Below are 14309 nucleotides of genomic sequence, written 5' to 3'. Positions count from 1 at the left end.
TCCACACCCTTTAATATCCCAACCAGTCTAATCCCACTCTCCTCACTCCACACCCTTTAATATCCCACCGTTTCATCCCCCTCTCCCCACACCCTTTAATATCCCACCCAGTCCAATCCTAGTCTGCACCCTTTAATATACCACCCAATCTAATTCCCCTCACTACCCGCACTGCTTAATATCGCAACCAGTGTAATTCAACTCTCTTCACTCGCAGGACGCTTTAATATCCCACCCAATATAATCCCACTCCCCTCACCATTTATTATCCCACCCAGTCTAATCGCACTCTTCCCCCTCTCTCCCCACACCTTTTAATATCCCACCCAGTCCAATCCCACTCTCCTCACTCCCCGCACCCTTTAATATCCCACCCAGTCTAATCCCACTCTCCTCACTCCCCGCACCCTTTAATATCCCACCCAGTCTAATCCCACTCTCCCCCCCCACTCCACACATTCTTTCATATCCCACCCAGTCCAATCCTAGTCTGCACCCTTTAATATACCACCCAGTCAAAACCCACTCTCCCCCTCACTCCCCACACCATTTAATATCCCAGCCAATCTAACCCACTCTCCCCCTCACTCCCCGCACCCTTTAATAACCCCCCCCAGTCTAATCCCACTCTCCTCACTCCCCACACCCTGTAATATCCCACCCAGTCTAATCCCACTCTCCCCGCACCCTTTAATATCCCACCCAGTCTAATCCCACTCTGCCCCTCACTCTTTAATATCCCACCCAGTCTAATCCCACTCTCCCCCTCATTCCCCACACCCTTTAATATCGCATCCAGTCTCATCCCACTCTCCCCCTCACTCCCCACACCCATTAATATCCCGCCCAGTCTAATCCCGTTCTCCCCCTCACTCCCCACACCATTTAATATCCCACCCAGTCTAATCCCACTCTCCCCCTCACCCTTTAATATCCCACCCAGTCTAATCCCACTCTCCCCCTCACCCTTTAATATCCCACCCAGTCTAATCCCACTCTCCCCCTCACTCCCCACACCATTTAATATCACACCCAGTCTAATCCCACTCTCCTCCTCACTCCCCGCACTGATTAATATCCCACCCAATCTAATCCCACTCTCCCCCTCACTCCCCGCACACTTTAATATCCCACCCAGTCTAATCCCACACTCCCCCTCAATCCCCACATCCTTTAATATCGCACCCAATCTAATCGCACTCTCCCCCTCACTCCCCACACCCATTAATATCCCACCCAGTCTAATCCCGCTCTCCCCCTCAATCCCCACACCCTTTAATATCACACCCAGTCTAATCCCACTCTCCCCACACCATTTAATATCCCACCCAGTCTAATCCCACTCTCCCCCTCACTCCCCACACCCTTTAATGTTCCTCCCTGTCTAATCCCACTCTCCCCTTCACTCCCCACACCCTTTAATATCCCACCCAGTCTAATCCCACTCTCCCCTCACTCCCCGCACCCTTTAATATTCCACACAATCTAATCCCACTCTCATGCCCTTTAATATCCCACCCAGTCTAATCGCACTCTCCCCTCACCCTTTAATATCCCACACAGTTTAATCCCATTCTCCCTTTAATATCCTACCCAGTCTAATCCTACTCTGCTACTCACTCCCCACATCCTTTAATATCCCACCCAGTCCAATCCCACTCTCCTCACTCCACACACCTTTTAATATCCCACCCAGTCTAATCCCACTCTCCCTTTAATATCCCACCCAGTCTAATCCCACTCTCCCTTTAATATCCCACCCAGTCTAATCGCACTCTCCCTTTAATATCCCACCCAGTCTAATCCCACTCTCCCTTTAATATCCCACCCAGTCTAATCCCACTCTCCCTTTAATATCCCACCCAGTCTAATCCCACTCTCCCTTTAATATCCCACCCAGTCTAATCCCACTCTCCCTTTAATATCCCACCCAGTCTAATCCCACTCTCCCTTTAATATCCCACCCAGTCTAATCCCACTCTCCCTTTAATATCCCACCCAGTCTAATCCCACTCTCCCTTTAATATCCCACCCAGTCTAATCCCACTCTCCCTTTAATATCCCACCCAGTCTAATCCCACTCTCCCTTTAATATCCCACCCAGTCTAATCCCACTCTCCCTTTAATATCCCACCCAGTCTAATCCCACTCTCCCTTTAATATCCCACCCAGTCTAATCCCACTCTCCCTTTAATATCCCACCCAGTCTAATCCCACTCTCCCTTTAATATCCCACCCAGTCTAATCCCACTCTCCCTTTAATATCCCACCCAGTCTAATCCCACTCTCCCTTTAATATCCCACCCAGTCTAATCCCACTCTCCCTTTAATATCCCACCCAGTCTAATCCCATTCTCCCCTCACCCTTTAATATCCCATCTAAACCCACTCTCCCCACACCCTTTAATATCCCACACAGTTTAATCCCATTCTCCCTCTCACTTCCCCACACCCTTTAATATCCCACAAAGTCTAATCCCGCTCTCCCCCCCCACTCCCCACACCCTTTAATATCCCACCCAGTCTAATCCCACTCTCCCCCTCACTCCCCACACCCTTTAATATCCCACCCAGTCTAATCCCACTCTCCTCCCTCCACACCCTTTAATATCCCACCGTTTCATCCCCCTCTCCCCACACCCTTTAATATCCCACCCAGTCTAATCCTAGTCTGCACCCTTTAATATACCACCCAATCTAATTCCCCTCACTACCCGCACTGCTTAATATCGCAACCAGTGTAATTCAACTCTCTTCACTCGCAGGACGCTTTAATATCCCACCCAATATAATCCCACTCCCCTCACCATTTATTATCCCACCCAGTCTAATCGCACTCTTCCCCCTCACACCCCACACCCTTCAATATTCCACCCAGGCTAATCCCATTCTCCCTTTAATACCCCACTCTGTCGAATCCCACTCTCCTCACTCCCTATACCCTTTAATATCCCAACCAGACTAATGCCACTGGTCCCACTCACTCTCACGCCCTTTAATATCCCACCCACACTAATCCCACTCTCCTTTTAATATCCCACCCAGCATAATCCCAATCTCCTCAATCCCCACACCCTTTAATATCCCACCCAGTCTAATCCCCCTCTTCCCCTCACTCCCCACACCCTTTAAAATCCCACCCATTCTATTTGCATTCTACCCCTCACTCCTCACACACTTCAATATTCCACCCAGGCTAATCGCACTCTCACGCCGTTTAATATCCCACCCAGTCTAATCGCACTCTCCCCTCACCCTTTAATATCCCACCCAGTCTAATCGCACTCTCCCCTCACCCTTTAATATCCCACCCAGTCTAATCCCACTCTACCCCTCACTCCTCGCACCCTTTAATATCCCACCCAGTCTAATCCCATCTCATGCCCTTCAATATCCCACACAGACTAATCTCACTCTCATGCCCTTCAATCTCCTACCCAATCTAATCTCACTCTGATACCCTTTAATATCCCAACCAGACTAATTCAACTGGTCCCCTCACTCTCACAACCTTTAATATCCCAACCAGTCTAATCTCACTCTCACACCCTGTAATATCCCACACAGTCTAATCCCACACTCCCGTTAATATCCCACCGAGTCTAATACTACTCTCCCTTTAATATCCCACCCAGTCCAATCCCATTCCAACACCATTTACTATCTCACCCAGTCTAGTCACATTCTTGCCAACTCCCCAAAGCCTTTAATATCCCACCCAGTCTAATCCCACTCTCCCCCTCACTCCCCACACCCTTTAATATCCCACCCAGTCTAATCCCACTCTCCCTCTCACTCCCCGCACCCTTTAATATCCCACCCAGTCTAATCCCACTCTCCCCCTCACCCCCCACACCCTTTAATATCCCCCCCAGTCTAATCCCACTATCCCCCTCACTCCCCACACCCTTTAATATCCCCCCCCGTCTAGTCCCACTCTCCCCCTCATTCCCCACACCCTTTAAGATCGCATCCAGTCTAAACCCACTCTCCCCCTCACTCCCCACACCATTTAATATCCCAGCCACTCTAACCCACTCTCCCCCTCACTCCCCGCACCCTTTAATATCCCCCCCCAGTCTAATCCCACTCTCCTCACTCCCCACACCCTGTAATATCCCACCCAGTCTAATCCCACTCTCCCCTCACTCCCCGCACCATTTAATATCCCACCCAGTCTAATCCCACTCTTCCCCTCACTCCCCACACTCTTTAATATCCCACCCAGTCTAATCCCACTCTCCCCCTCATTCCCCACACCCTTTAATATCGCATCCAGTCTCATCCCACTCTCCCCCTCACTCCCCACACCCATTAATATCCCGCCCAGTCTAATCCCGCTCTCCCCCTCACTCCCCACACCCTTTAATATCCCACCCAGTCTAATCCCCCTCACTCCCCACATCCTTTAATATCGCATCCATCTAATCGCACTCTCCCCCTCACTCCCCACACCCATTAATATCCAACCCAGTCTAATCCCGCTCTCCCCCTCACTCCCCGCACCCTTTAATATCCCACCCAGTCTAATCCCACTCTACCCCTCACTCCTCGCACCCTTTAATATCCCACCCAGTCTAATCGCACTCTCCCCTCACCCTTTAATATCCCACCCAGTCTAATCGCACTCTCCCCTCACCCTTTAATATCCCACCCAGTCTAATCCCACTCTACCCCTCACTCCTCGCACCCTTTAATATCCCACCCAGTCTAATCGCACTCTCCCCTCACCCTTTAATATCCCACCCAGTCTAATCGCACTCTCCCCTCACCCTTTAATATCCCACCCAGTCTAATCCCACTCTCCCCCTCACTCCCCACATCCTTTAATATCCCACCCAGTCTAATCCCACTCTACCCCTCACTCCTCGCACCCTTTAATATCCCACCCAGTCTAATCCCATCTCATGCCCTTCAATATCCCACACAGACTAATCTCACTCTCATGCCCTTCAATCTCCTACCCAATCTAATCTCACTCTGATACCCTTTAATATCCCAACCAGACTAATTCAACTGGTCCCCTCACTCTCACGACCATTAATATCCCAACCAGTCTAATCTCACTCTCACACCCTGTAATATCCCACACAGTCTAATCCCACACTCCCGTTAATATCCCACCGAGTCTAATACTACTCTCCCTTTAATATCCCACAGTCTAATCCCTCTCTCCCCACACCTTTTAATATCCCACCCGGTCCTATCTCACTCCCCTCACCCTTTAATATCCCACCCAGTCTAACCCCACTCTCCCCCCCACTCCAGACATTCTTTCATATCCCACACATTCTAATCCTAGTCTGCACCCTTTAAATACCACCCAATCTAATTCCCCTCACTACCCGCACTCCTTAATATCACACTCAGTGTAATCCAACTCTCCTCACTCCACACCCTTTAATATCCCACCCAATCTAATCCCACTCTCCCCCTCACTCCCCGCACCCTTTAATATCCCACCCAGTCTAATCCCACTCTCCCCCTCACTCCCCAAAATCTTTAATATCCCACCCAGTCTAATCCCACTCTGCCCCTCACTCCCCACACCCTTTAATATCCCACCCAGTCTAATCCCACTCTCCCCCTCACTCCCCACACCCTTTAATATCCCACCCAGTCTAATCCCACTCTCCCCCTCACTCCCCAAAATCTTTAATATCCCACCCAGTCTAATCCCACTCTGCCCCTCACTCCCCACACCATTTAATATCCCACCCAGTCTAATCCCACTCTCCCCCTCACTCCCCACACCCTTTAATATCCCACCCAGTCTAATCCCACTCTGCCCCTCACTCCCCAGACCCTTTAATATCCCACCCAGTCTAATCCCACTCTCCCTCTCGCTCCCCACACCCTTTAATATCCCCCCCAGTCTAATCCCACTCTCCCCCTCATTCCCCACACCCTTTAATATCACACCCAGTCTAACCCCACTCTCCCCACACCATTTAATATCACATCCAGTCTAATCCCACTCTCCCCCTCACTCCCCACACCCTTTAATATCCCACCCAGTCTAATCACCCTCTCCCCCTCACACCCCGCACCCTTTAATATCCCACTGAGTCTAATCTAACTCTCCTCCTCACTCCCCACACTCATTAATATCCCACCCAGTCTAATCCCACTCTCCCCCTCACTCCCCACACCCTTTAATATCCCACCCAGTCTAATCCCACTCTCCCCCTCACCCTTTAATATCCCACCCAGTCTAATCCCACTCTCCCCTTCACTCCCCTCACCCTCTAATATCCCACCCAGTCTAACCCCACTCTCCCCCTCAAACTTTAATATCCCACCCAGTCTAATCCCACTCTCCCCCTCACTCCCCACACCCTTTAATATCCCACCCAGTCTAATCCCACTCTCCCCCTCACTCCCCACACCATTTAATATCACATCCAGTCTAATCCCACTCTCCCACTCACTCCCCACACCCTTTAATATCCCGCCCAGTCTAATCCCGCTCTCCCCCTCACTCCCCGCACCCTTTAATATCCCACCCAGTGTAATCCCACTCTCCCCCTCACTCCCCACACCCTTTACTATCCCACCCAGTCTAATCCCACTCTCCCCCTCACTCCCCGCACCCAATAATATCCCACCCAGTCTAATCCCACTCTCCCCCTCACTCCCCACACCCTTTAATATCCCACCCAGTCTAATCCCACTCTCCTCCCTCCACACCCTTTAATATCCCACCGTTTCATCCCCCTCTCCCCACACCCTTTAATATCCCACCCAGTCCAATCCTAGTCTGCACCCTTTAATATACCACCCAATCTAATTCCCCTCACTACCCGCACTCCTTAATATCGCAACCAGTGTAATTCAACTCTCTTCACTCGCAGGACGCTTTAATATCCCACCTAGTATAATCCCACTCCCCTCACCATTTATTATCCCACCCAGTGTAATCGCACTCTTCCCCCTCTCTCCTCACACCTTTTAATATCCCACCCAGTCCAATCCCACTCTCCTCACTCCACATACCCTTTAATATCCCACCCAGTCTAATCCCAGTCTCCCCCCCACTCCACACATTCTTTCATATCCCACCCAGTCCAATCCTAGTCTGCACCCTTTAATATACCACCCAATCTAATTCCCCTCCCTACCCGCACTCCTTAATATCGCACTGAGTGTAATCCAACTCTCCTCACTCCACACCCTTTAATATCCCACCCAGTCTAATCCCGCTCTACCCTCACTCACTACAACCTTTAATATCACACCCAGTCTAATCCCACTCTCCTCACTCCCCACACCCTGTAATATCCCACCCAGTCTAATCCCACTCTCCCCCTCACTCCCCACACTCTTTAATATCCCACCCAGTCTAATCCCACTCTCCCCCTCATTCCCCACACCCTTTAATATCGCATCCAGTCTCATCCCACTCTCCCCCTCACTCCCCACACCCATTAATATCCCGCCCAGTCTAATCCCGCTCTCCCCCTCACTCCCCACACCATTTAATATCCCACCCAGTCTAATCCCACTCTCCCCCTCACCCTTTAATATCCCACCCAGTCTAATCCCACTCTCCCCCTCACCCTTTAATATCCCACCCAGTCTAATCCCACTCTCCCCCTCACTCCCCACACCATTTAATATCACACCCAGTCTAATCCCACTCTCCTCCTCACTCCCCGCACTGATTAATATCCCACCCAATCTAATCCCACTCTCCCCCTCACTCCCCGCACCCTTTAATATCCCACCCAGTCTAACCCCACTCTCCCCCTCACCCTTTAATATCCCACCCAGTCTAATCCCACTCTCCTCCTCACTCCCCGCACTGATTAATATCCCACCCAGTCTAATCGCACTCTCCCCCTCACTCCCCACACCCATTAATATCCCACCCAGTCTAATCCCGCTCTCCCCCTCACTCCCCGCACCCTTTAATATCACACCCAGTCTAATCCCACTCTCCCCCTCACCCTTTAATATCCCACCCAGTCTAATCCCACTCTCCCCCTCACTCCCCACACCCTTTAATATCCCACCGAGTCTAATCCCATTCTCCTCCTCACTCCCCGCACTCATTAATATCCCACCCAGTCTAATCCCACTCTCCCCCTCACTCCCCACACCCTTTAATATCCTACCGAGTCTAATCGCACTCTCCCCTCACCCTTTAATATCCCACCCAATCTAATCCCACTCTCCCCCTCACCCTTTAATATCACACCCAGTCTAATCCCACTCTCCCCCTCACTCCCCACACCCTTTAATATCCCACCCAGTCTAATCCCACTCTCCCCCTCACTCCCCACACCCTTTAATATCCCACCCAGTCTAATCCCACTCTCCCCCTCACTCCCCACACCCTTTAATATCCCACCGAGTCTAATCCCATTCTCCTCCTCACTCCCCGCACTCATTAATATCCCACCCAGTCTAATCCCACTCTCCCCCTCACTCCCCACACCCTTTAATATCCCACCGAGTCTAATCCCATTCTCCTCCTCACTCCCCGCACTCATTAATATCCCACCCAGTCTAATCCCACTCTCCCCCTCACTCCCCACACCCTTTAATATCCCACCCAGTCTAATCCCACTCTCCTCACTCCACACCCTTTAATATCCCACCGTTTCATCCCCCTCTCCCCAAACCCTTAATATCCCACCCAGTCTAATCCTAGTCTGCACTCTTTAATATACCACCCAATCTAATTCCCCTCACTACCCGCACTCCTTAATATCACAACCAGTGTAATTCAACTCTCTTCACTCGCAGGACGCTTTAATATCCCACCCAGTCTCATCCCACTCTTCCCCCTCACTCCCCACACCCTTTAATATCCCACCCAGTCTAATCCCACTCTTCCCCCTCATTCCCCACACCCATTAATATCCCACCCAGTCTAATCCCACTCTCCCCCACACCCATTAATATCCCACCCAGACTAATCCCACTCTCCTCCTCCCTCACCGCATCCTTTAATATGCCACCCAGCACAATCCCACTCCCCATTATCTTTGCAATGATCTATGTAATTATCTTTTTGTGTTGCTTGTGTCTCAACTCCCTTCACTAAAATGATCATCGTTTGCCATCTGTCGCACACATCCAGATTCTCCATTAATGCCGTGCATTTTCCTTTCATTTTCTAAAAACGCACTAAGCGACGTCTTCTAGCAATGGCTTTTTTTTGGTGATTAATCTCTAATCTGAAAATAATCAGGTGGGGCCGAATTTAAAAACACTAAGTTGAACAAGTGTAAAAAGAAAATTAAAGTGTGTGTGTGTTTGGGGCTATAATTTGGCGGTGGTTCTGAATCCACAAATAAATCACAGGTGAGACTCTCAAGAACCAGGACAAGGTTTAAATACCTTCCTATAATATTGTCCAGGTACAGGACCCTTGAACGTTGTGATTCCTCCATTTAAACGGCCCTGCTCCTGATTTAGCGCCTGCACCACCCCAAATCCAGCCAGTACCTTGTCCGAGGCCAAAGAAAAGTTTGAACTACTGGCCCGGATCGACCAGAATTAACTCTTGTCACAGGTTGCTGGTTGTTACGGGTTATATCCTGAAGTGTGACAATAAAGTTAAGTTTTGCAGGAAATAGGAACTCACTCGTTTCTCTGGTAGAAAAAAAGTAACGCTAAGAAATGGATGCCGGCTTCCCTTTCAAAAGTTCGCCCATGCTGCTGTGATTAAACTGAGGATAAAGAAAAGGCTACATCTCTATGAATGAATTGTAAGAAAAAAAACCACAAACCGTAACAATGAGAATCCGCAGAAGAAACATCTGTCTCGCAGTGCTTGCAGTTGTTCTTTTTTCCAAATAAACCAAAGTAGTAACAAATTTCCACGTGCCAGGAGTTACGCTTGTTTTGAATTGAGTGCGAACAGCAATTTTAAAGTATAAACATACTTCATTGCTTTCAATGGGTTATATGCCAGAACTGAATAACGTGTTTTTTTAAATTGGCAAAGTGCAAAAATGTTCCAAAATGATTCTCCAACTTTGTAACCAGAAGACATCCGATATTCTGTCAAATAAAATAAAAGACCACGCCTTTTCCGGCATTGGGCACATGCTCACATGGGAAAAAAAGCAAAGCGGTAAAAGGAACAAAAGTAAACATAGTTGGAAAAGCTCAGCAGGTCTGGCAGCATCTGCGGAGAGGGTCACAGTTAACGTTTCGAGTCCGAATGACTCTTCATCAGAACTTCAGTCAATAAGACCGTTCTGTTGAAGAGTCATCCAGACTCGAAACGTTAACTGTGACCCTCTCCGCAGATGCTGCCAGACCTGCTGAGTTTTTCCAGCTATTTTTGCTTTTGTTTCGGATTTCCAGCACCCGCAGTATTTTGCTTTTATAAAGGTAGGAGGAGACTCCCCAGATCAGTAACTCACAGGCTGTCCGCAAAATAAGGAACAAAAGGCATCCCTTAAAGGACGCAGCACAAACAGTCAAAATAAGGGACAATCCCTTAAAATACAGGACATCTTGCGCCCTCCTTCCCCATCTCCACAAGCCCACAGACAGGCAGCCAGGGTTTGTCTAGCACTGACATCTTCCAGTTCCCATGAAGTTGAAATACTCAAGACTTTAGACTCAAAACGCTGGAGCTTCATAAAGTGTACTTTTCACTGCTCCCCATGTGGCTGGTGAAGGGAGACATTGTGTTTCAGCATCTGGCCTAGAAGTGACTGCACATAACAATTAGTTCCCGTTTCTTTATGAATACGATAACAATATGACGTTCCTCTTTAAAAAATATGCCTCTATATCAATATCACTGTTTCAATCACTAATTTTCTTTTCTGAACTAAAGACAATTAACAATCTGCAGGAGATGGACTCAACACTGAGTTCAAAACCTGGAGAGATGAATCAGAAATTGACAGCAGTAAACTGGGCTGAATCATTCACTGAGTGGGAGATATTCAAAGAAGTACTTGGACAAGTCTTGTACACACCTCCCTAAACAGCAAGAGCTCAAATAAGAGACCCTGTTGTAATTGAAAACCAGGAAAGGTAAACTTGCTAAATGCTTACTTTATATCGGTCTTCACATCAGAGGAAGAAGATAAAAGTACCAGAAATACAAGAGATCCATGTTTTACCCACACCAATGAGGTTTCCACCCTTGCCACAGGAAGGAAACAGCTCTTATCAAAGTCACAATAACATCCTGTGTGACAGTGACACAGGTAAGCTTTCCCTCCTCATCCTTCTTGACCTGTCTTGCAGCCTTTGACACGGTTTGACCACACCATCCTCCTCCAACACCTCTCCACTGTCGTCCAGCTGGGTGGGACCTGCTCTCACCTGGTTCCATACTTATCTATCTAATCGGAGCCAGAGAATCACTGGAAATGGCTTCTCTTCCTGCTCCTGCACCGTTACCTCTGGTGTCCCCCCAAGGATCTATCCTTGGCCCCCTCCTATTTCTTATCTACATGCTGCCCCTCAGTGACACCATCCAAACAGTACAGCATTAATTTTCACATGTACGCTGACAACACCCAGCTCTACCTCACCCCCACCTCTCTCAAATCCTCCACTGTTATTAAATTATCAGACTGCTTATCCGACATCCAGTACTGGATGAGTAGAATTTTCTCCAATTAAATATTGGGAAGATTGAAACTGTTGTTTTCAGCCCCTGCTCCAAACTCTGTTCTTTAGCTTCCGACTGCATCCCTCTCCCTGGCAACAGGCTGAGTCTTAACCAGTCTGCTCGTAACATTGGTGTCACATATTTGATCCCAAAATGAGCTTCTGACCTCATATCCACACCATCACTAAGACCACCTTTTTCCACCTCCAAAATATCACCTGACTTCACCGCTGTCTCAGCTTATCTGCTGCTGAAACCCTCACTCATGTCTTTGTTATCATCAAAACATTATAAACAAAGTAAAATCATTTTTTATTTTAAAAATCATGGAATTTTTAAAATGTTATTGCAATGGAATGGAGCTCCCCCCTTGCAAAATTAATTTTTTTCAGGGTCAATGAGGTTGTTCAGCTATAATTTAATATTACTTTAAAAACTCAGTTATGCCTCATTTAACAAGAATTAATATTTTCAGTGGGTTTTGACAGTGAGAATAGTGTGTAAACAATTAAAATTCACATTAAATCACTGAGCTTGTGCTGATTGCATCTGTTCAGACTACAGCAGTGCACCCTGTGGAAGAGCAGGAACTGTTGAAGGTAACTTCTAGATTTTTGCATTTAACCACATGTATGGATTCCATAAGTTTCTGTCAGTTGTACCAGCAGTGACGGTGAGCGCTGACAGTTTCACCGTCATTACAACCACAAATTCCAGGCCGATATAAGTAAAGGAATGGTAATGGACAGACCAAAGATTAATAAGTCTCCAGGACCCTGATAGTTTCCACTCCAGGGTTTTAAAGGAAGTAGGTGAGGAAATTGCAGGCGCTTTAGTCATGATCTTCCAAAAGTCTTGATTGGCAATTAAGGATGGCCAATAAATGTCGGCCAAGCCAGTGAAGCCCACATCTTGTGGATGAATAAAAAAAAATTCAGGAAGTGTCCCTTTGGATTGGAAAATTGTCAGTGTCATTCCATTATTTAAGAAGGGTAGGAGAGAGAAACTTGGAAATGATAGGATTGGGATGATATGGCATGAAAAGCCGCCATTGCGGCCGGCAGGTAAGATGTCATTTTTTCTGCCTGCTGCCACACTGAGTGCAAATCTGTGACAATCCTGCCTGCTGTTCTAGCAGAATGACAGCTAACAGAAACAGGCTCCACCAGCCACATTTATCTAGCAGAGGAAGATTACATGACACCATCAAGTCTCATCTGCTCATGTCTCTGACAGTCGTTGACAAACAGTTCAGAGCAGTTTGAAATCCTTTACTTGTTGATTTAAAAGCTGCTATCCTCGCTAGGCTCTCTACTATGTGGAAGTTTTTCCAAACGCAGTGAGCCAATGCTAAATTGGTTAATCTCAGCCAGCACAATAGCAGGGCTGCCATGTTTGGCTTCAGTGCCCTTGAGCTTTGAGGGGTTGAGGACAGGGGATAGGGAGGGGTGCAGCATCACTCAAGGATCCCCGTTCTGCCCACTGTCTGACCACAGCAGAGGCTTGTGTCTATGACCAAGGCCAGGATCAGGCTTGGTAGAGATACCTTCCATAGTTGAACACCCTGCCAACGCTCACAGTCTATACTGGGGTGCTGGGCGATATTAAAACTCATATTCCAAACCTTCCTGCATTCTCAGGTTTTTTTCTCCATCTTGAAGGGGCTGACTCCTGCTGGGATATAGTTCCACACAAACTAGCGATCCTCCTGTTGCCCAACGAAGCCATAGTCATAAGTCAGCCTAGACAGCGTTGGCAGGCAATTCAACCTTAGGGGTGCATCACAGCAATGTCCAATCCTGTCTTTACTCGCAACCACATTTTGGAAATGTATTTTCATAATCTAGATAGTGGCTGTGGTCTGATGTTGATGCACTAGCGATAAGGATCTGAGATTCAGAAGCCAAAGCATTGCATGTTGCTAAGAAGTTAAATGTTAAAACTCACAGCAATGCTGTGCTGAAGATCACATGTGTTACGATTAGGTGAGGAGGGGTCGAATGGTTCCCCTCTTTTCCCACTCCTCGTTTGATCGCAACAGGTATTTTTTTCAAAAAGGATATGCTTGCCAAATCAGTGCGTGTTTACATGCTGTGACTGTAAAAGACACACACCAGGTTTTTCTGACCTTTTTGTAAAGAAGAAGATAGTTTTTATTGCAGTTAACCTAGTCTAAGAAAAATAATAGAAAATGCTCCGACTTTCACACACACACACACTCGAAGTTCACACACATACAAATATATTACAAAATGAGATGATAGATTAAACAATTTAAAGCCCATAAAGTTAAAGGGGTATACAGCTCTCGAAGTTTGGTGACTTGGCTGTCTTCAGGCTGAACTTGGTAGTTCGTCTTTGTAGATGTCGAGGTGGTTTAAAGATGTGGATGAATGACATATTTGTTCTTCTGAAGATAGCAGCTGTGGGATTGAGTTCTTTTTAAAAATCTCTGTCTGCAGCACATGAAAAGTCATAAAAAAAAACAGCAGGCAGGGCTTGAAACTTGCAAGTTGGATGGAGAGAGAGAGCGAGAGAGAAGGAACCCATATAGGGTCTTGCTCCTTCAGCGTCTCAGTGCTTGTCCTGTTCTGCAGGAAAAAAAGGTTGCTTAAACACACAAAAGGTAGCTGGCTTGTCACATGACCCTCTCTCCAATTGCCCAGTGACTCAAACATGGTCATGGCTAGTATATCCCAGTTGTAACTTGATTAGA

General features: G+C 47.7%; 1 protein-coding gene across 3 annotated transcripts in view; it reads right to left on the bottom strand.

Moving 5' to 3' along the window:
- LOC121273168 (tumor necrosis factor receptor superfamily member 5-like) overlaps positions 1–10076 on the bottom strand; it is a 156631-nt gene extending 146555 nt beyond the window's left edge. The window contains exon 1 of one of the 3 annotated variants that reach the window (XM_041180148.1): positions 9741–10076. In XM_041180148.1, coding sequence (XP_041036082.1) covers positions 9741–9770 — 30 coding nt within the window. In that variant the 5' untranslated portion in view covers positions 9771–10076. The remainder of the gene's footprint in view (positions 1–9740) is intronic. The other 2 variants (XM_041180149.1, XM_041180147.1) reach the window with 2 other exon arrangements.
- Between the last annotated feature and the right edge of the window lie 4233 nt (positions 10077–14309).

The sequence above is a fragment of the Carcharodon carcharias genome, chromosome X (assembly GCF_017639515.1).
Source record: "Carcharodon carcharias isolate sCarCar2 chromosome X, sCarCar2.pri, whole genome shotgun sequence".
In the NCBI taxonomy this organism is placed as follows: Eukaryota; Metazoa; Chordata; class Chondrichthyes; order Lamniformes; family Lamnidae; genus Carcharodon; species Carcharodon carcharias.
This window is presented reverse-complemented; position numbering and strand designations above follow the sequence as displayed.